The 22,256-nt window shown below is 44.8% G+C and overlaps 1 protein-coding gene across 1 annotated transcript in view; it reads right to left on the bottom strand.

Annotated features, from left to right (window-relative positions):
* The window catches only part of L1CAM (L1 cell adhesion molecule), a 1,053,451-nt gene that overhangs the window by 655,355 nt on the left and 375,840 nt on the right, over nucleotides 1-22,256 (bottom strand). The window contains exon 11 of the mRNA XM_082263926.1: nucleotides 20,662-20,828. Within this exon, the coding sequence (XP_082120052.1) occupies nucleotides 20,662-20,828 (167 nt within the window). The remainder of the gene's footprint in view (nucleotides 1-20,661; nucleotides 20,829-22,256) is intronic.

Raw genomic sequence — 22,256 nt, 5'->3', positions numbered from 1 at the left:
ATACACAACCCCTGTGCTTGAACATGTGATAAAGGGTTTAATTTGATATTTAAAACCAGTAGTAGTGGAGGTAAACTCCATAGTTCTCCTTATTGTACAACCATTAAGCGAACAAACCTGACATTTATTACACCGATAATAACCGGAGAGATTGTGAAAAAAATTTGGTCTACTAGTAGAGGGATCTAAAACATTAGGCACCAGTTTATTTCTAAGGGAAGAGGCCCCTATAAATATCACTTAGGGCCTGTGTATGCTGTATAATATATTTTTTGCATTAATATATGCATAATAAAACTTTTTAGAGGTAACTCAATTGGGTGTGCATATACGTTCTTTTTTTGTTTTTCTATATTTACATCAGAGCGTACATTTACCTTCACTTTTGTTATTTATTTGGTTATATGTTTCGTTAACAATAAGAATCTTCAGATGTACATTGACATTCAATTTGTTTGGCACAAATTTCTCAAGTTAATTTGTCTTGGTGTGTACACACTGCTTGCTTTAGTCAATGCATGTTTCATTGGCTATGTGCGGTTATGGTCACTTTGTATTTTTTGTCAACTTCTCAATAAACCTAGATTAAACATAAAATGACAGGGAAGTTCAAACACCCCCAAATGTGAAATTACCAATTAAAAGGCAAAAAATAGCCTGGTCATAAAGAGGGTAAAACCTTTCCGGTGGTCAAGTAAAACGTGTATGCCCAAGCATACATGTAGTATTCTTTTGTTTCTGTGCAGCTTGCTCCATTCACATGGATCGAAAAAATGTATTGTATTCCCACCATTAGAATCATCTGCCACACATCCACCCACTCTTCTAATGTTGGCATTCCTTTTTTTCATTCGACCCATGGGCTTTATTCACATCGATCAATGTGGATGAAGAAATCTCTACCAGAAAAAAATCATATGCAGAAACATAGGAGCGATCTGCCCACTGACCACCCAAGGCCCTTATGCTTGGGCATAAACATTTTACTTGACCACCAGAAGGTTTTACCCCCTTTATGACCAGGCCATTTTTTTTGCCATTTAGCACTGCGCTACTTTAACTGATAAATCATGCAACGCTCTACCAGAATATAATTTGTATAATTTATTTTCGCACAAATAGAGGTTTTTTATTATATAAGCTAATAAAAGACTGAACTTTTTTGAAAAAACTAAATTTTTTACTTTCTGTATCCAATTAAAAAAACAAAAGAAAAAAAATGAATTTTGTTATAAATGTGGGCCAAAATGTATTCTGCTACAAGTGTTTGGTGAAAAAAAAATATTCAAATTGGTGTATATTGATTGGTTTGTGTGAAAGTTATAGCCAGGGAGGATACAAGGGGTGGGCAGGAGGGTCGGCTGCCCAGGGCGTCTGTAGCATGGGAGGTGGAGGGGGTGTTGCCAGGAGTGTTTCTGCGACTATTAGCAGACAGGAGAGAGTGGGATTTTTTGTCAATGTCTCTCTCGATGCAGCAGCAAAACAGTAAAGAGCGAGTCCAGTCTCATCTTTGGGGCATCTGGGAAAAGAGATGCAGCCTCTTCTATAAAACTTGGGATACAGTATATCCATCGCCGATGCTGTGGTCCAGTTCTCAATGGGGTTCCTCCGAAAAGGTACAGAGAACAGAGTAGTGTTTTGGACGAAGGAAGATCTTGTCCAGACAAGTCAAATGTTAAATTTTTATCTGTAGAACCAGACGAGGGTGTGCTTTCCCATGCACCAAAAGACCAGTGATACTTCTGCGTATTTTATACAACCTTTTGATTTTATACACATTCACATATATTTATAATCATTTTTTTGTATGTGCTTTTGCATTGTATGACATGTTGTTTTACTCAAAAGTTTCTAAGCCTAAACTACATGGAAATGGACATACATTTTCCATGCATTACAATCGTTGCTGAGGCCTCACAGGAGACAATGTGTAAAGGGGGGTGTAACCGCGCTAAATAATAATATAAATCAAAGCAGCAACTTAAAGTGTGACAGACACCCAAAAGAAATAATATAAACGAAGCTGCGCTATAAATTGAACGTTATTGAAACTAGATATAAAGTGCAATAGTCCATAAATTCACAAATAATATGAAAAAGTGAAAAATGAAAAAAAGTAAAAAGAGATAATAAATTCTTGATCAAAGTGTCCAATTAGTCCGTAAAGATAAATGTATCCAAACTGAAGTATCACTCTTCAATACAGGGATATCAATAGTATGCATGAACTGCTTACCAGAATGAACTGATTCTTTTTTTTTTTTTTTTTTTTTGATTATAAACGTTTATTAAAAGTATATTCAAGTACAAAAAAGAAAAGGTTGTAACATCATTTTGAAAAATACAATCTTAATAGATCTTACAGACAATAAACATACATAAAACAATCAGTAACAATAAGCATATATTTAATTGTTGCTCAACATATATTATTTCAGAAAATAGATCATTTTCAAAATTAAGGGAAGAATATATAGGAATATTCGTGAATCCATTAATGTTATGGGCAGATCCTCTGCCTTAAGAGGAGGTGTCCGTACATAGCATCTCATGAGATAATAGTGGTGATGGATTTAGTGAGTTTGAGGTCGTGACCTCTTACTTATTGACTGGACAGAAATTACAGAGTATTTTGTTCATGTGATCAAGGAGCATTTATTAAGTGCCAGGGGGACCATTTTTGGTTGAATATTTTCTTTGAGTTTGTGATAGAATGATGATACTGCTCCATCAATGTGATATCCTCTATTCTACCCAAAACCTGAGGAAAAGTAACTACTGCTTCTTTCCAATGTTTAGTGATCGCCCATAACATCGCAATACAGATGGTATGTGTAAGACGTGTGAGTTGTGTTGAGATTTCTGGGATATTTTTAAAAAGTAAGCATTGAGTATGGTTTAAGGGAAATATTTCCCCTGTTACCTTCTCTATTAGAAGGAATACCTCGGACCAGGTGTTTTGGATTTTGGGGCAGTCCCAAAAAATGTGTTTCAGAGAGCCTATAGTGTCACATCCCCTAAAACAATTGGGGGAGACCTCAGGGTAGAACTTATTTAATTTTTCGGGGGTATAGTACCATCTCGTAAATATTTTAATGGCAGTTTCCCTAACTCCTAGCGATTTGGTGGCCTTACGTAGGTTTAGCCACATAGCCAGCCAGTCCCCTGTTGACAGGGAGATTTGCAGTTCCAATTCCCATCTGATCATATAACTCAATTTCGCACTTGTGTCGCTTGCATTAAGAGAAGTGTAGAGTGTGGAGACATGTCTCCTGCCTGTGATATCCTTTAAACATAAGTGTTCAAAAGTGCTAAGGGGAGATCCTGATGGCTTAGAGTGACACGATTCAAAGTAACTTTTAATCAGTTCGTAGTTTGTCATCCCTCCCCAGAAAGAGGGATGCTTTTTATGTCTAATAGTTTATCAAAGGAGAGGAAAACCCTGCCATCATATAGGTCATATATTGAGGTTAATTTATTGGCTGACCACCATGTGAATCTTTCGGGGGTGTTAAATGCTTCGTGAAATCTGGGGTCCCCTAGAAATGAAGTGCCTGGAGGGGGACAAGATTTGAGAGGCCATTTTTTGATAATAAATCTCCAAATTTTAAGGGTGTCAGTAACTATTGAGTTTCTGGAGGAGATTTTGCGCAGAGGGATCGAAGAGTCCCATAATAGACCTGCTAAGTGATAAGGGGTCACTGAGATCTGCTCGAAGGTTATCCAGGGCAGGTTTGAGGGGCAATTATGCCAATGTGCAGTTTGAGCCAGTCTACTGCTAATATAGTAAATCCAAATATGGGGGAGACCTAGACCTCCAGAGTGTTGATGGTGGTATATAATGTTGGCAGCGTATCTGGGTTTCTTGTTGCCCCAGATAAATTTATTTATAGCGCCCTGAATTTTGGTAATATAAGCTTTGGTGAGATAAATGGGTAGGGCACGGAATAGATATATTAATTTAGGGAGTATGGTCATTTTTACAGCCATAATCTTGCCTAGAAAAGATAGTTGATAGGAAGACTGCGACTCGAGGGCATACAATGCGATTGGAGGAGAAGCGTTTTAACCTCAGGCAATGCGGGGGGTTCTTTACTGTTAGGGCAACAAGATTGTGGAATTCTCTACCACAAGAGGTGGTTTCTGCGGGTAGTATGGTGGCTTTCAAAAGACTCTTAGACTTACATCTCAAGGATCAGAACATTCAGGGGTATGTGAGATGATTACAGCCACACACACCTACACAGGTTGAACTGGATGGACTATTGTCTTTATTCAACCTCACCTACTATGTAACTATGTAACTATGTAACTATGTAAGACCATATTTGAAGCATGTTACATATTTTGGTAAATAGAGGGGGAAGTTAGACTGGAAAAGGGAATTGTAATCTTTACTTAATTGAATTCCAAGATATGTGATTTTTTCCGAAGCCCAGACAAACGGGAAAAGGCACTTCAAATTTAATATGTCTAACTCAGAGAAGTTGATTGGTAATGCTACAGATTTTGACATATTAATGCCTAGACCAGAGATTGCCACGAAATTGTTTAATATAGTCAATAAATTGGGTATTGAATTGAAGGGGTCTGGTATATACATTAAAGCGTCATCGGCATATAGACTCAGTTTATATGTTTCAGAGCCCTTACTGTAACCTGTAATTCCAGAGTGTCTTTTGATAGCTATAGAAAGTGGTTTGATAGCTAGGGCGAATAGAAGAGGTGACAAGGGGCATCCTTGTCGGGTTCTTCTAACTAGTGGGAAGAAAGATGAATTGCAACCTGAAATCTTTATTCTTGTTTTAGGGTTTTCATATAGGGCTGTAAAGCCGTTTAAGAACTCATCTGAAAAACCGAATCTGGGTAATAGTCTTCTAAGATAATCCCAAGTGACACTGTCAAAAGCCTTATTTATGTCTAGGCCTAAAACTAATAGTTGTTTTTTAAATAAATTTGCATCTTGTATGATATTGCATGCTAGCCGGATGTTATCGGTAATTTGTCTGTTAGGAATAAAACCTGTGTCACGAACCGGCAGGACTGGTAGTGGATCCTCTGGACCAGAGAGGCGATGGCACGGGTTGTACTAGAGGACCGGTTCTAAGCAGTTACTGGTCTTCACCAGAGCCCGCCGCAAGGCGGGATGGATTTGCTGCGGCGGTAACTACCAGGTCGTGTCCCCTAGTAACAACTCGACCCCTCTGGCAGCTGATATGGCGTGGTACACAGGGAGTAGGCAAGAGCGTAGTCGGACGTAGCAGAGGTCAGGGTAGGCGGCAAAGGTTCAAAGGCGAGTAGTCGATAGCAACGGGTTCGGCAACAGGCAAAGCAAACAAACACAGCAGGGAACGCTTTCTTAAAGGCACAAGGCACAAAGATCTGGCAGGAAGCTGTGGGAGGAGAAGGTATTTATGGGTAGTGCACAGGTGAAACCTAATTAAGTCAGCACTACCTCTCACAAACCTTAACCCTTAATAACCACTTTAGGCCAGGCACCAATCACTGGTGCACTGGCCCTTTGAATCTAAGAGTCCCGGCGCGCGCGCGCCCTAGAGAGCGGGGACGCACACGCCGAGACGCTGGAGTGCTGCCTGGAGGCATACGCTGTGAGCGCTCCGAGGCCAGCAGGGGGCCCGGAGCGCTCAGCGCAACAGTACCCCCCCCCTTTGGTCTCCCTCTCCTTTTGGTACCGAGGAACTTGAGGACGAGACTGCGGTCCAGGATGTTCTCCTCCGGCTCCCATGACCTCTCCTCAGGACCGCAGCCCTCCCAGTCGACCAAAAAAATCTTTTCCCCCGGGAGATCTTGGTCGCCAAGATCTCCTTGACAGAGAATATATCGGAGGTACCGGCGACAGGGGTGGGAGAAACAAGCTTGGGAGAAAAACGGTTAAAGACAGCAGGTTTAAGAAGGGAGACATGGAAGGAGTTATGGATTCGGAGGGAGGGAGGAAGATGGAGCTGATAAGAAACTTGATTGATACGACTCTTGATTTTATAGGGTCCCAAGAAACGAGGGCCCAACTTGTAACTTGGGACCCTAAATCGGATGTACCTAGAGGAGAGCCACACCTTGTCACCTGGGCGAAATTCCGGAGGAGATCTGCGTCTCTTGTCAGCTTGAACCTTCATACGGGCGGAAGCCTTGAGGAGAGCAGCGTGGGTTTCTCGCCAGATGGAGGAAAAGTCCTGTACAAGACTGTCAACGGCAGGTACAGAAGAAGGAGGGGGAGACTGTGGCAGAGGTGGAAGAGGATGACGGCCAAAAACTACAAAGAAAGGAGACTTGTTAGAAGCAGAGAATTGTTTGTAGTTGTAGGAGAACTCCGCCCAGGGAAGTAGATCAGCCCAGTCGTCATGGCGTGAGGACACAAAGTGACGCAGATAGTCACCAAAAATTTGGTTCACCCGTTCTACTTGGCCGTTAGACTGAGGATGGTACGAAGAAGAGAAGTCCAATTTGATCCCCAGCTAGGCACATAGAGCCCTCCAGAATTTGGAGACGAATTGTACCCCACGATCCGAGACAATATGTTTGGGAAGGCCATGGAGACAGAAGATGTGTTGGAAAAATTGTTTGGCCAACATGGGTGCAGAGGGTAGACCGGGCAGGGGTACAAAGTGAGCCATCTTGGAGAAGCAATCCACCACGACCCATGGGAGGAGGGAAGATCTGTAATAAAGTCCATAGCGATGTGAGACCAGGGAACTTCAGGAACAGGTAACGGCAAGAGGAGACCCGTTGGTTTCTGGCGAGGCGATTTATCCCGGGCGCAAATCATACAGGCCTGGACGAAGTCCGAGAAATCTTTCTCCAAAGAAGGCCACCAGTACCTTTGGGAGATTAGTTGGAGAGATTTTAGCACCCCTGGATGACCGGCAAAATGGGAGGCGTGGCCCCACTTGAGAATTTGCAACCGCTGACGTGGAGGTACGTAGGATTTGCCAGGGGGAAGAAGGCGCAGGTCCACAGGAGCGACTGTAATAAGGCGTTCTGAAAGGATAATATATTGAGGTGTTAACTCGTCGCCCACCACATCAGAGGAGCGAGACAGAGGAGCGAGACAGAGCATCTGCCCTAATGTTCTTACAAGCCGGACGGAAATGGATCTCAAAATTAAAGCAGGCGAAGAACAGAGACCAACGGGCCTGACGGGGATTTAATCTCTGAGCAGACTGGAGATAAGCCAGGTTCTTGTGGTCCGTGAAGATGTACGCAGGATGTGTGGCGCCCTCGAGTAAATGTCTCCATTCCTCCAGTGCCAATTTAATAGCCAGCAGTTCTCTGTCCCCAATGGAGTCATTTCTCTCTGCGGGAGAGAATGTTTTTGAAAAGAAGCCACAAGTTGAAGTCTTGCCCCTGGAGGACTTCTGGGTGAGGACAGCTCCGGCTCCCACCGAGGAGGCATCCACTTCAAGAGAGAAAGGCTTGGTGGAATCTGGTCTAGAGAGAACGGGTGCAGAGGCAAAGGCGGATTTCAGGGACTGGAAGGCTTCCTCGGCTTGGGAAGGCCAGGATTTGGGGTTAGCTCCTTTTCTTGTGAGAGCCACGATAGGAGCTACCAGAGTGGAATAGTGAGGAATGAATTGCCTGTAGTAGTTCGCAAAGCCCAGAAATCTTTGTATGGCTCGGAGACCAGAGGGGCGTGGCCAATCCAGAACCGCAGAGAGCTTGGCTGGGTCCATTTGAAGTCCTTGGGCTGAGATAATGTATCCCAGGAAAGGCAGTGAGGTCCATTCAAAAATAAATTTTTCAAGTTTAGCGTACAGGTGATTCCTCCTAAGACGAGTAAGGACTTGTCGCACATGGACCCCGTGTTGGTCCAAATTGGAGGAGAAGATGAGGATATCATCCAGGTATACGACCACGCAGGTGTAAAGTAAGTCTTTGAAAATATCATTGACAAATTCCTGGAAGACAGCAGGTGCGTTGCAGAGGCCGAAGGGCATCACCAAATACTCAAAATGGCCGTCCCTTGTGTTAAAGGCGGTCTTCCATTCGTCTCCCTCACGGATACGGATCAGATTATAGGCCCCTCGAAGGTCCAATTTAGTGAAGATCTTTGCCCCTCGGAGACGATCAAATAGCTCAGAGATTAAAGGCAGAGGGTAACGGTTCTTGATGGTAATTTTATTAAGACCTCTGTAATCAATGCAGGGGCGGAGGGAGCCGTCTTTTTTTGTCACGAAGAAAAAACCGGCCCCAGCAGGAGAAGAAGATTTTCTTATGAATCCTCTCTGTATGTTCTCACGTATATAGTCAGACATGGCAAGAGTCTCAGGAGGTGAGAGAGGATACATTCTGCCCCGAGGTGGAGTAGAACCGGGTATCAGGTCGATCGGGCAATCATAGGTTCGGTGAGGAGGAAGAACCTCAGCTTGTTTCTTGCAGAAGACATCCGCAAAGGAATGGTATGGCTTGGGCAGCCCAGGAGGCGGAGAAACTTGCAGGTCCTGTTTGACCAGAGCAGGCTTGAGACAGCGGTCAGAACAGGAGGAACCCCAACGCAGGATCTCACCGGTGGACCAATTCAGGACAGGACTATGACGTTGGAGCCACGGCAGACCCAGGAGGAGTTCGGAGGAACAGAAGGGAAGGACAAAGAACTCTAAAGTCTCGGTATGAAATATTTCGATGTCCATCTGCAGAGGCTGGGTACGGAACTGCACGGTGGCAGAGAGTCTCTCACCGTTAACAGTAGAGATAAAAAACGGCTTGGGTAGACAGATTACTGGAATACGGTACTTTTCAACCAAGGAGGTGTGAATGAAGTTGCCAGCTGAACCGGAATCCAAGAAGGCGGTTGCGGAGAAAGAGGACTTGGAAGAGATGATCAACTGCACGGGTATGATGAGACGTGGAGAGGAAGAATCCACACCTAGCAACGCCTCTCCCACGTTTACTAGGTGCGAGCGTTTCCCGAACGCGGTGGACGGAGAGGACAATCTCTAAGGAAGTGCTCGGTACTGGCACAGTACAGACACAGGTTCTCGTCTCTGCGGCGGCTTCGTTCTTGGGGAGTCAGGCGTGACCGATCCACCTGCATGGCCTCCATGGCGGGAGGCCCTGTAGCGGGTTGAGGTGGACGCAGAAAAACGGGAGCCAGATGAGGGTAGCGTCTAGGACGAGCTTTTTCCTTTTCAAGGAGGAGTTCCTCTTGTCTTTCGGCGAAACGCTTGTCTATCCTAGTGGCCAGCAAGATGAGGTCACTAAGAGTGGAAGGAAGCTCACGTGCAGCCAGGACATCCTTTATCTCGCTGTTAAGTCCCTTCTTGAAGGTGGCGCAAAAGGCTTCATTGTTCCAGTTCAGCTCAGAGGCCAGGGTGCGAAACTGAATGGCATAGTCACCCACGGAAGAATCTCCTTGGGTCAAGTTTAGTAAGGTAGTCTCTGCGGAGGTAACCCGGGCAGGCTCCTCAAAAACATTCCGGAACTCTAGGCAGAAGCTCTGGACGGAAGCAGTGGCAGGATCTGCGCGGTCCCATAGTGGTGTAGCCCAGGCCAGGGCCTTCCCGGACAGTAAACTGAGAATAAAAGCTACCTTGGCTCGCTCAGAAGGAAACTGGTCGGACAGTAACTCGAGGTGGAGAGAGCACTGCGACAGGAACCCACGGCACTGCTTTGGATCTCCGTCATATTTGTCTGGTAGGGACAAACGGATTCTGGAACCGGTGGCAACTGCAGGCGGAGGTGCTGGCTGTTGCTGAGAAGGCAGGAGCTGCTGCAACATAGCGGTCAACCGGGCCAGCTGTTGACCCTGCTGGGCCACAATGGTGGTGAGGTCCGCTAGGCTTGGCAGGGGAACATCAGCGGGATCCATGGCCGGATCTTACTGTCACGAACCGGCAGGACTGGTAGTGGATCCTCTGGACCAGAGAGGCGATGGCACGGGTTGTACTAGAGGACCGGTTCTAAGCAGTTACTGGTCTTCACCAGAGCCCGCCGCAAGGCGGGATGGATTTGCTGCGGCGGTAACTACCAGGTTGTGTCCCCTAGTAACAACTTGACCCCTCTGGCAGCTGATATGGCGTGGTACACAGGGAGTAGGCAAGAGCGTAGTCGGACGTAGCAGAGGTCAGGGCAGGCGGCAAAGGTTCAAAGGCGAGTAGTCGGTAGCAACGGGTTCGGCAACAGGCAAAGCAAACAAACACAGCAGGGAACGCTTTCTCAAAGGCACAAGGCACAAAGATCCGGCAGGAAGCTGTGGGAGGAGAAGGTATTTATGGGTAGTGCACAGGTGAAGCCTAATTAAGTCAGCACTACCTCACACAAACCTTAACCCTTAATAACCACTTTAGGCCAGGCACCAATCACTGGTGCACTGGCCCTTTGAATCTAAGAGTCCCGGCGCGCGCGCGCCCTAGAGAGCGGGGATGCACACGCCGAGACGCTGGAGTGCTGCCTGGAGGCATACGCTGTGAGCGCTCCGAGGCCAGCAGGGGGCCCGGAGCGCTCAGCGTAACAACCTGATTGCGATGTGGATATGAGTTTGGGGATAATTTGAGATAATCTTGCTGCTAGGATTTTACTGAATAGTTTCAGGTCATTATTGATAATTGATATAGGTCTGAAGTTTTGAGGGTTCAAAAGGTCCTTGTTAGGTTTAGGGAGAAGGGTCATGTTTGCCAGGGTAATTTCTTCTGGGAATATGTTGCCTTTCAGAATGTTATTAAAGAGCTGTGAAAGTTTAGGAGAAAGAGTGGGTGAAAATGTCTTGTTGTATAATGCTGTGTAACCATCAGGGCCTGGTGCGGATGAATTGCGAAGGGCTTTGATATTGTGTGTCACCTCCGTTTCGGTGATAGGGGCATTTAATTGCTCTTTATCTGCGGGAAAAATAAATGGGATTGGAATTTCTTCAAACCAGGTTCGAGAGTGCATTGGTGGCTGATGGTGGGGAGGATAACAAGAGTAAAATTTTTCGAAAATCTTCAATACCTCTCTAGGGTGAGAAGTGTTCATTCCAGATGGTGTGTTTAATTTATAGACATGTGGTGGCCTGATTGTTTGGTTAAGTTTTCTTGTAAGCATTGTGGAGGCGGCATTGCCATATAGGAGGAACTTTGACCTTGAATATCTGAGGGACTTTTCAGCATTTTCTTCAGCTCTGTTATTTTTTGGTCTATTAAGAGTCTTATTGATTGATCATGTAAAGTATTGTGATTTTTATATAATAGCCGCAATTCCTTTGTGATTTCTTGTATCTTACTTGTGCGTTCACGTTTTTTTTTTAGCTGCTAAGGAAATAAGTTTGCCCCTAATAAAGTCCTTATGGGTAACCCATGTATTTGGAATTGAGGTATCTTCTGTGGGGTTTAGTCTGAAAAATTCCGTAAGTGAGTCAGAGATCTCTTGAGATTCTGCGGGGCCCGTTAACAGGGAGTCGTTTAGCCTCCAAGAGAATGATGTAGAAGAGAGGCCAATATATAATGTGTCGTATATCACCATGTGATGGTCTGACCACACACAAGGAAATATATCAGCAGAAACAGAATTAGCTAATATTACCTGAGAACAAAAAATGTAATCTATCCTAGCCGAAGAATTGTGTGGGTGGGAGTAGAACGTGAACTCCTTGGAGCCCATATTTAAGCATCTCCAAGTGTCTACTAGCTGTAGGCTGTTGAGTTTGCGTTCAAGGGTTCTAGGGAACGTCTTGGATGTAGAATTAGGGTTGCTTCTATCCATGGTAGGATGGGAGACCATGTTAAAGTCCCCTCCTAGAATTATGTGGGAGGAGTGGTATTTTTCTAATTCATTAAAAAAATCCAAGAAGAATTGTACAGAGGCTCCGCTAGGAGCATAAATATTAGCTATGGTTAGCTCCTTTCCCATGATGCGGCCCTTAATTATAAAACGACTCTCTGTGTCCTTGCACACCTCCTGGACTTCAAATGGAAATGAATTGTGAATAAATATTGCCACGCCTCTATTTTTAGATGAATGTGTGGTATAGAAAGCTTGATTGTAGGCTTTATGAAAAAATGGCTTTCTTGGAGTAACAGAATTTTGGCATTAAGGCGTTTGTACTGGTGAAAAGCTTTCCTACGTTTATTGGGGGAGTTAAATCCCTGTACATTATGTGAGATCAATCTAATAGTCATCAGAATGAACTGATTCAAACGCCTGTTATGTGATGTATATTCTCCAGACCCACAATATAGCCGGGGATTAGGGGAAGGCACTTGGATGGATTCCAGCCTCAGATGATATGATGTATTCAGTAGGCGTCAAACATGTGCATATACATATAAAAAACTCATAGCGTGATACTGTATTACGAAGGTGCACGTGTTACCACCTAAATGTGTGGTCCACCTTCCACATAGAAAACAAATGCTATAGTGTAGAACAGTCACCTCCACCAATATCACAAGCTGCTTACCAGAGACACATATATGTATAGCAAGAAAAAGACAGATCCAGATAGGTGCCAAACGTAATAAACGTGACCTCCACTGCATGTACAAACTCCTTACCAGAAGTATAGAAATATGGTACCAAATGATAGATGTCAATATAGCCAAAGGAAGACCAGACCCATAAGAGTACCAAAACTTCAGTCAGAATCCGTGACCAACACCGACATATGCAACTGCTTACCAGAAATACATTTAAGTAATGCAGACAGCAAGTGCTGATCCCATCAGGAGCACAGACATGCAGGTCCCGGCAGATGTGAGCTCAATGAAGTACCGACAGCTGATATTCCCCTCGGGGACATAAACCACAGGTCCCGGCTAAAGGAAGATACTAGGTCCACAAATTCCCCAGAAGCGTCAGATCACATGTTTACATATAAAAAAAGTTCCCCATAGCGTAAAACCATAAACGTTTAATAGGCATAAAAGAGAGTAACACTTACAAACAATGATGCATAAAAGCGCTGAAATAAAGCCGCCGGCCGGTCGGCTCTTACTACCCGTCCTTCCGTCTCCTGTTGGTGACGCGACCGACGTACGTTTAGTCAAAACTGACATTTTCAAGGTATGGGCGGCGTACACCAGTTAAATACATTGCAAACAAGGATCCACCCAGCGTGACCTCCGGGGTAAAAAATCCATCCATCATCTTTATTCACAACAGCGTGCCCTCAGATGATGTAAATTTAATTCAAATTAATTAATGTTCTACAAAAAACATTTAAAAGGCGATATGAAAGCCTTAAATAGATCTGTAGAAAGGTAGATCTATAAAAATGGGGCCAAACATAACCTAATACATCTAGTGGCAATGGCAATCAAATCACCTGCTCAGAACCATATACCTGATTGATCAAAAAATTGTTTGTATCAATCAGGTACTAAACCAAGCCAGATATTACAAAGTAAGCCGAACTTACTACACCAACTTGCAATAATTATATTAAATTATGATGTCAAAATAGCATCACCAATCCACTCAGATGCACAATGACCAGACCAATATTTGCATTATTAGTTGACTGAACCTAAAAACTCCCGCAAGTCACGCTGGGATTGTTCCATATATAAATACAATCATCAAGAAATTGCATTTCAATTGAACAAATTATATTAAAATAAAAAATAAAATATAAAAAATATAATTCCTCTTAAATTACAGAAGAGGGGCACGGAACATGTCATCATACATCCTAAATGACTATAATCTTATTCATTCAGAAAAATGTAACATACATCATTCAGATCAGGTCAAAAGAGGGACAGGATAAAGAGTCATCACTCATCCCTAATATAGAGACCAATACCCTGCGTAAATTTCAATTCACAATAAAAAAGATTACAAATATAAAAAATATATAAAAAAAGGGGACTTATGTATTGTCTAAAAATGCGTTGACATCAATATCCACGTTAAGTCCAAAAGGCATATAAGTCTTGGCTCTGTAGATCCAGGCCATTTCCATCCTAGACAGGCCCCTCACTAGCGGCTCACCACGCCACTTTGGAGTGAACTTGTCAATACCTAAAAATCTAACATTCGAAGGGTCCTTATTGTCAGAGGTCAAAAAGTGCTTAGAAACCGAATGTTTTATGAATCCCTTGCAAATATTAGTGATATGCTCATCAAGGCGTACAAATAAAGGACGCTTAGTCCTCCCAATATACTGAAACCCGCACGAGCACTGGAGAAGATATACCACTCCAGTGCTGGTGCAGGAAATAAATGGATTTTTGTAAAATCTTACCGTAAAATCCTTTTCTCTTAGCTCATTGACAGACGTAGTCCTCGGTGATTCAACACCCTCGGGTTATGCTGCCCTCTACAGGAGTAGGACTAGACAGGAAAGAAAACGTTCTGGCCACACCCTAGGGGCAGTCCCAGAGGGTATATCCTCTCACTTCCTGCTCTAGCAAATCAGTTATGTCACAAAGCAGTGTTTAGAGAATTTAACCCAACCCAACTCAAAAACAGAGGGGCGGGTACTACGTCTGTCAATGAGCTAAGAGAAAAGGATTTTACGGTAAGATTTTACAAAAATCCATTTTTCTCTATCGCTTATTGACAGACGTAGTCCTCGGTGATTCAACACCCTCGGGACGTCCCAAAGCAGTACCACAAATGAGGGGTGGGAAAATGGAAATCAAATCCAATCTAGAAGGCCCAACCAGTGCCAACTAGAAGTTTACAATGCTCATCCTCAATGATGAGACTCAACAGAAATTTTTCAACAGAAAAAAACCCCCGAGGTAGACCACCGGTCTCCTCAAATTGCGGCCTGCAAAACCTTGCGGCCAAATGAGGCATCCGCCGATGCCATCACATCAATCTTATAAAATTTTGTAAAGGTATGTACCGACGACCAGGTGGCCGCCTTACATACCTGGACCACTGACGCCTGATGGCGATAGGCCCAGGAAGTACTGAGCGCTCGAGTGAAGTGCGCCCTAACAGGGAACGTAGGATTCCGACCCTTAATAGAATAAGCCTGTACCACCGTCTGACTGATCCATGTAGATATGGTCACGGCAGACACAGGCAACCCCCTTCAAGGGCTATCCGTGATCACAAAAAGTGAGTCCGTCTTACGAAAACAAGTTCGTAGTAGTCAAGTGTATCCTTCTGAACCCCATCCAAGGAGTGTAATGCAAACTCCCAAGGATGGCTAGTCTTAGGACACGGGGAAGGTAACACAATACTTTTATTCAGATGAAAAACTCTGAAAACCACTTTAGGAAGGAAGGATGGATTCGGAAGAAGAACCACCTTATCCCTATGAACCACCAGATATGGGGAACGACAAGATAATGCGGCCAGTTCTGACACCCTGCGTGCAGAAGTAATGGCCACCAAGAAGGCCACCTTCTGGGATAATGTAAGCAAGGGAATCTCCCTAATATCTTCAAAGAGAAGTTTCTGAAGAACCGACCACACTAAATTAAGATCCCAGGCGGTAAGGGTGCGCGTACTAGCGGAGCCAGATGTCGCACCCCCTGGATGAAATTCTGCACCAAGGAATGATTAGCCAAAGGTTTCTTGAAAGAAGATTGCTAACGCCGAAAACCTGACCCTTGATCGTGCTCAAGGATAGTTTCTGCTCAACCCCTTGTTGCAGACAGACCAAAATTCGGGTCACCGAATAGGTATGTGGGGGAAATCCAATAGATTCACACCATGCAATATAAGACTTCCATGTGCTGGAAGTTGCTTTCCTTGCTTTAACTGGAGGTAGGAATAACTGAAGCTGACACTCCCTTGTCTTTCAGTACCTGGGTCTCAATGGCCAGGCCATTAAGCCAGCGACTGTAAAGCAAGATGGAAGATCGGTCCCTGAGACCGCAAATCCTCCCTGAGAGGAAGTCTCCAAGGAGCGTCCGCGACTAGCCTCACCAAGTCGGCGTACCAGGCTTGACGAGGTCAGTCCGGAAATTCCAGAATAACTGGAATTCCCTCCACCTCTATCCTGCGAAGAAGTTCCCGCAGCAACTTGAGAGGATGGAAGGCATGCCGTAGCTGATACTGCCCCCACGGGGCGATCAGCGTTTCTGCTGCGTCCGCTAGAGGATCATGGCGCGAGCTACAAACCTCCGCACCTTCCTGTTAAGCCAAGGTGCCAACAGATCCACATCCGGGATGTCCCAATGAAGGGACAGCTAGTGAAAAACCTCTGGATGAAGAGGCCATATGCGATTGGATCCGAATCGGGCTGCTCTAGAGCTGCTCGATCCAGTAAATCAGACAAAATCTGATCGCTCTCAGTTCCGATACCCTTATTGGTAATCTGGATACTATCGGAAGAAATGACTTCCCCTGGTTGAGCATCGGAGACTTCCTGGTCCGCTCGCTCAACCGGATCCGATTGTCCAGGGAATCGGAATTCTGATTCCATTAAAAAAGAATCTCCTTCAGGAGAATTCGGGTATGAGACTGGGTATACGGTACTGCCTCTAAGAAGGCCACCATCAGTCCCAGCCAATTGACGGACAGCAACATCCGAATCGTTGACTGAACCTTCTGGAGTTTCTCCGCAAGGAGAAACTCTCTTGCCCAGGATGTATCCAACCTTAGGCCCAGATAGTTCAGTTTCCTGGTGGGAACCAGGGATGATCTTTGGGAAAGCGAATAAACGCTGATGTCCTGCGATGATGGGGATATAAAGATAGGCCTCCTAAATGTCTATGGACGCCAGGAAATCCCCCTGATGCAGGGAGGCCACCACTGTACGGATGGACTCTATTTCTTCCCAAGTCCAGATTTGGATGCACCTTGCCCTCTTTCCTGGGCATTGTGAATAGGTTCGAATAGAACCCCTGAAACCGATCAATGTTAGAAGGGAAGAATCGCACCGGTGGAAGTGATCGAAACTCGATCCTGTGTCTTCCAGAAACCGGTGAAGACATCCCCCCCACCCCAGAGATGGGTAGGGGCGCATCAGGCTGTATCTTCAGGTTTGGCTGAGCCGGACTTTTTGTTTAGCCGACCAGCGCCCTTTGAAACCCCTCTAAAGGGGCTTTGGAGGGTTTCGCCTTATCGCCCGCCCTCGCGGAACGAACAACTCTTTATGAGCAGAAAAGGAAGGTCCTCGTTAGTTACGAGGTCCTTTTATCCTAACAGTCTGTGGCAAGACAGTAGGTGGTACCGTCTATCCTATAAAGAGGAATTCCTCAAACGGATAGCACCTAGCCATGCGTTTGGAAATAACAGGGGTTCGTTTCAAAACGACCCCATTTGGGTAAAGGAAAATCCTTCGCCCTTTTGGTAGGCTAACAAGTACCAAAAAGGAATCTCAGTCTCAGCTACCTCTGCCGGTGTAACCTCAAGACTAAAGGTTTCCCGGACGGACACAACTAGTGCATCCACCACTCTTGTGCTATGGCGGAGGCAGAAACGTGCTCCTCACTGCTGAGGAGATATTACCTGAGACAACAGCCCCTGAAGTATCTGATAAACAATAGGGGTAGGCGGGGGTCGCTTCTTGACCCCCGTCCCTGACAGGCCACCTCCACCCGGGATACCAAAGACTCCAAAACTGCCGATAATGCATTAAAACAAGTGGGGTACTGGAGGGTCCTGCGGCCACCTTGAGGGGATCAGGTGGGGATACCTATGCGGCAGGGTCAATGATTATACAAGACACTTGCCAGCGACAAAAAATGACAAAGTAAAAAACTTTTTTTTTTGTGTCCCCCAGTCGCAACAGCGCCCCTCAGTGTTACCTGCCTTTTTGGACCCGAGAGAGAGAGAGACCCCAAGGCTCATCCCTGATGCACAGAAGTTTTCATCAGCTTGCTCAGTGCTTGTCTTGTTACAGACAGGAAGTCTTTGGCCCTATTTCCTGGGTAAAGGAGGCGGCTCCGCCCCTTAACACGCCTGCCGGCGCCTCCCCCTGGCTCCATGAGGTGTTTGAGTCACCTCAAACATGGCCGCCCCCATGCTGGAGACACGAGGCTACACCAAAATGGTGGCCTCGTGCGATCTACCAGACAATGGCGGCGGCCTGCACAGAATAGCGGCATGTCTGCAGAAGGATCTCGGCCTCACAACCCTTCACCCTCATGGTGGTCAGTGTGGTCGGCGGTACCGGACCCTGGCGGGCCGTACGTGGTCCGTGGCTGTCGGGAGGCATCTGCTTAGCTGGAGGAATGATCTGGAATGCAGTATACATGTATAGACATCGCCCTGTGGCTTCTGACAGGTAGGATACCTTATACTATCACAGTAAAGTTCTAGTACTGCCACTGACTACAATCATTTTCACATTTTTACAATTAGATTGTCAGCTCCCAAACCAAGCCTCCTGGCTTCTTGTACACAAAAATCACACTCAATTAGGGGGATCTGTGACATGTTATAGGATAGAGGGGAACCCATCCTTACCATTACAGAGAGGGGCCCGCGTTCACCACAAGACCCGTCAGGGGGAAAAGGGGGAACATACTACTCACCATACCGGAACCAGGCGGGCGCCAACTCCTGACAGTACCCCTCTCCACCGAGGTAGGAGGGCTGTCGACCAATACGGACGCCGTGACTCATGGTCTTTGGCGTTTCAGCGAGACATTTAACTCGCAGGGTCAGTCCCCGTCCAGTGGGACTATGTCTCGGCCGACCCAGCGCGGAGCTATGGCCTGCACGCGCTCGTAGGCTGAACTGGGGTGACCACTGGATCTCAACATCCAGCCCGTCGCCCAGTTCAGCTTTCTTGCTTGAAGATCTCACAGGAACACTGGAGAAAAAAAGCTGTCTAAAAAATCTTTTCTAAGAAAAAAATCCAGCCAGGACCGAAGATCCCAGCAAGGTATCTAGGTCCTTACTCCTAACTAGACAGAAAAAAACTGATTTGCTAGAGCAGGAAGTGAGAGCATATACCCTCTGGGACTGCCCCTAGGGTGTGGCCAGAACGTTTTCTTTCCTGTCTAGTCCTACTCCTGTAGAGGGCAGCATAACCCGAGGGTGTTGAATCACCGAGGACTACGTCTGTCAATGAGCGATAGAGAAAAAGGGGTTAATTTTGTGTAATTTTCCAGTACTAGTGGACACAAAACTTTGTGTTTTTTTGCTTTATGTAATTCAAGCGGCAGACTTGACACCTATTGCACTTGTAGAAGCCGTTCAGCTGATCTACTTTTCTACAGATCTATTTAAGGCTTTCATATTGCCTTTTAAATGTTTTTTTGTAGAACATTAATTAATTTGAATTAAATTTACATCATCTGAGGGCACGCTGTTGTTGCATCCCTGAATAAAGATGGTGGATGGATTTCTTACCCCGGAGGTCACGCTGGGTGGATCCTTGTTTGCAATGTATTTAACTGGTGTCGTCAGTACGCCGCCCATACCTTGAAAACGTCAGTTTTGAGGAAACGTATGTCGGTCGCGGCGTGCTGATGTCACCAACACGAGACGGAAGGACGGGTGGTAAGAGCCGACCGGCCGGCGGCTTTATTTCAGCATTTTTACACATCGTTGTTTGTAAGTGTTACTCTTTTTTATGCCTATTAAACGTTTATGGTTTTACGCTATGGGGAACTTTATTTCTTATATGTGAATATATGATCTGACGCTTCTGGGGAATTCGTGGACCTAGTATCTTCCTTTAGCCGGGACCTGTGGTTTATGTCCCCGAGGGGATTATCAGCTGTCGGTACTTCATTGAGCTCACATCTGCCGGGACCTGCATGTCTGTGCTCCTGATGGGATCAGCACTTGCTGTCTGCATTACTTAAATGTATTTCTGGTAAGCAGTTGCATATGTCGGTGTTGGTCACAGTTTCTGACTGAAGTTTTGGTACTCTTATGGGTCTGGTCTTCCTTTGGCTATATTGACATCTATCATTTGGCACCATATTTCTATACTTCTGGTAAGGAGTTTGTACATGCGGTGGAGGTCACGTTTATTACGTTTGGCACCTATATGGATCTGTCTTTTTCTTGCTATACATATATGTGTCTCTAGTAAACAGCTTGTGATATTGGTGGAGGTGACTGTTCTACACTATAGCACTTGCTTTCTATGTGGAAGGTGGACCACACATTTAGGTGGTAACACGTGCACCTTCGTAATACAGTATCACGCTATGAGTTTTTTATATTTATATGCACATGTTTGACACCTACTGAATACATCATATCATCTGAGGCTGGAATCCATCCAAGTGCCTTCCTCTTATCCCCGGCTATATTGTGGGTCTGGAGAATATACATCACATAACAGGCGTTTGAATCAGTTCATTCTGGTAAGTAGTTTGTGCATACTATTGATACCCCTGTATTGAAGAGTGATACTTCAGTTTGGATACATTTATCTTTACGGACTAATTGGACACTTTAATCAAGAATTTATTATCTCTTTTTACTTTTTTTCATTTTTCACTCACAGGAGACAGCAAACTCCAAAAATGTAGTTTCCTCTATTTTAAATCTACAATCTCTGGGAGTTCTTACAGATCCACTACACATGTACATTTTCTTTGGCGTAACTGCAAAAATCTCAGGAATGGATGGATACAGAGTAAAACTAAAACTGCAGCAGAGAAAGATCAGACCCATCTCAGGACTGAATGGACAAATCCCTTGTCATGTTAACCAGATCTCAAATACAGTATTGGATCTTTTATATGTAAGTGTTTGCCTGGAGTTCAGCTTTAAGAAAATAAAAAAACAGTGCTTAAAAGATTATCTCTCTAACTTCATGTAATCTGGAAGCATCACAGACTATTTTTGGTAAAAACTCACTTCTGACATCTATGTATGCAGAGATGGTCATGTTGCCTTTGCTGTTTGCTGCAGTACAATAGTACATTCCTTCATCTTCAATATGCACATCTGAGATTTTCATACTCCCGTTTGTAAGGATTTCAAAGCCGTCTCTACTTACTACAGAATTCATATCCTTATCATACCTGTAAACAGACATTAAAAGTAGAAATGTAGGCAGATCTAAAAGTTCACTAGTAGTAATATTTGTCACTCTTCTGCTAGAAAGATCATTTGGTGATTAGATTGTGCATGCATGGACAACAGCTTTGTAACGCCTTTATGCAGCTTATGCTTAATGTAAAAACTAAATAATTCTGGGAGGCTGTTTATGTACAAATTAAATGTTGACCAAAACCAGACACCCAGAATCACTTAGATCTGTTCTTGCCCTACCACTAAGCCTCTGTGGTTATAGATTATTTGTGCATTTAACATATTTTATGTGTTATTTACCTGCAAAAGACTCTCTGGTTTAGGCAACCAAAATTCCTCTAAGATTCTCCCAAGAAGATATATTAGGGGTTATTCCGGTTATGTAAGAAAGAGAAGAGAGGGTGCAGGACCTAGGCTAGCGCAGAGATACTCCCCGAAGAGGAGAGGGCAATTAAAATGCAAAAAGGGAGGGATTGTGCTACTCAATTTTCCTAGCAAGGTCAAAGTCACATTGCAAAGGGAGTAAAGGACTTTTGAATTCCATATCTTGGAGTACTGTCCAGGGCATGGGCAACAGATTTACACCATGGTATAAGCCCATACCTTCAGGTGATTGGATACTGGCAAGCTTTTTAGGGTATGCCCTTTGGGGCACCTTCCCTATAACTCTATCCCACTTGGTGAGTCCTCAGATTTGTAGCAAACAATGAAGAGAAACAAGGAGAATTTAGGGAGGGAGGCCTGTGTCCTGTACTGCATTCCAAGATTTACAGCAAAGTCAAACTTCCTCATGTACAGTGCAGGACACAGACAGGAACCTTTGAGGGAATCAAAAATGGAGAAAGATCTAGACTTGGCAATAGTATGCAATGTCAAGCTGCAGCTGCCAAGGCAGGCAGTATATTGGCATGCAGAAGGAAGGGGATGTATTCCAGAGATAAAACTATAATCCTACCACTTTATAAAACTCTGGTCCAACCACATCTGGAGTATTCTGTCCAGAGAAGGGCAACTTAACTAATTAGGGGATTGGAGGACCTTAATTATGAAGAGCATTTACAAGCGCTTGATTTATTCTCCCTGGAGAAGAGACGCCTGAGAGGGGACTTGATAGCAATTTACAAATACCTTAATGGTGATCTCAGCATAGAAAAAAAGCTATTCAGTCACAAGGATCACATGAGGACACAAGGCCATACAATGCGATTAGAGGAGAAGCGTTTTAACCTCAGGCTACGCAGGGGGTTCTTTACTGTTAGGGCTACCAGATTGTGTAATTCCCTATCACAAAAGGTAGTTACTGCGGGGGGGGAGTATGGCTACTTTCAAAAGACTCTTGGACGTACAGCTCAAGGATCATAACATTAAGGGGTATGAGAGATGATGACGGCCACACACACCTAAACAGGTTGAACTGG

The sequence above is a fragment of the Pelophylax lessonae genome, assembly GCF_965119305.1.
Source record: "Pelophylax lessonae genome assembly, chromosome: 7".
NCBI classification, from domain to species: Eukaryota; Metazoa; Chordata; class Amphibia; order Anura; family Ranidae; genus Pelophylax; species Pelophylax lessonae.
The sequence above is the reverse complement of the archived record's forward strand: the minus strand, read 5'-3'. Positions and strand labels throughout refer to the sequence as shown.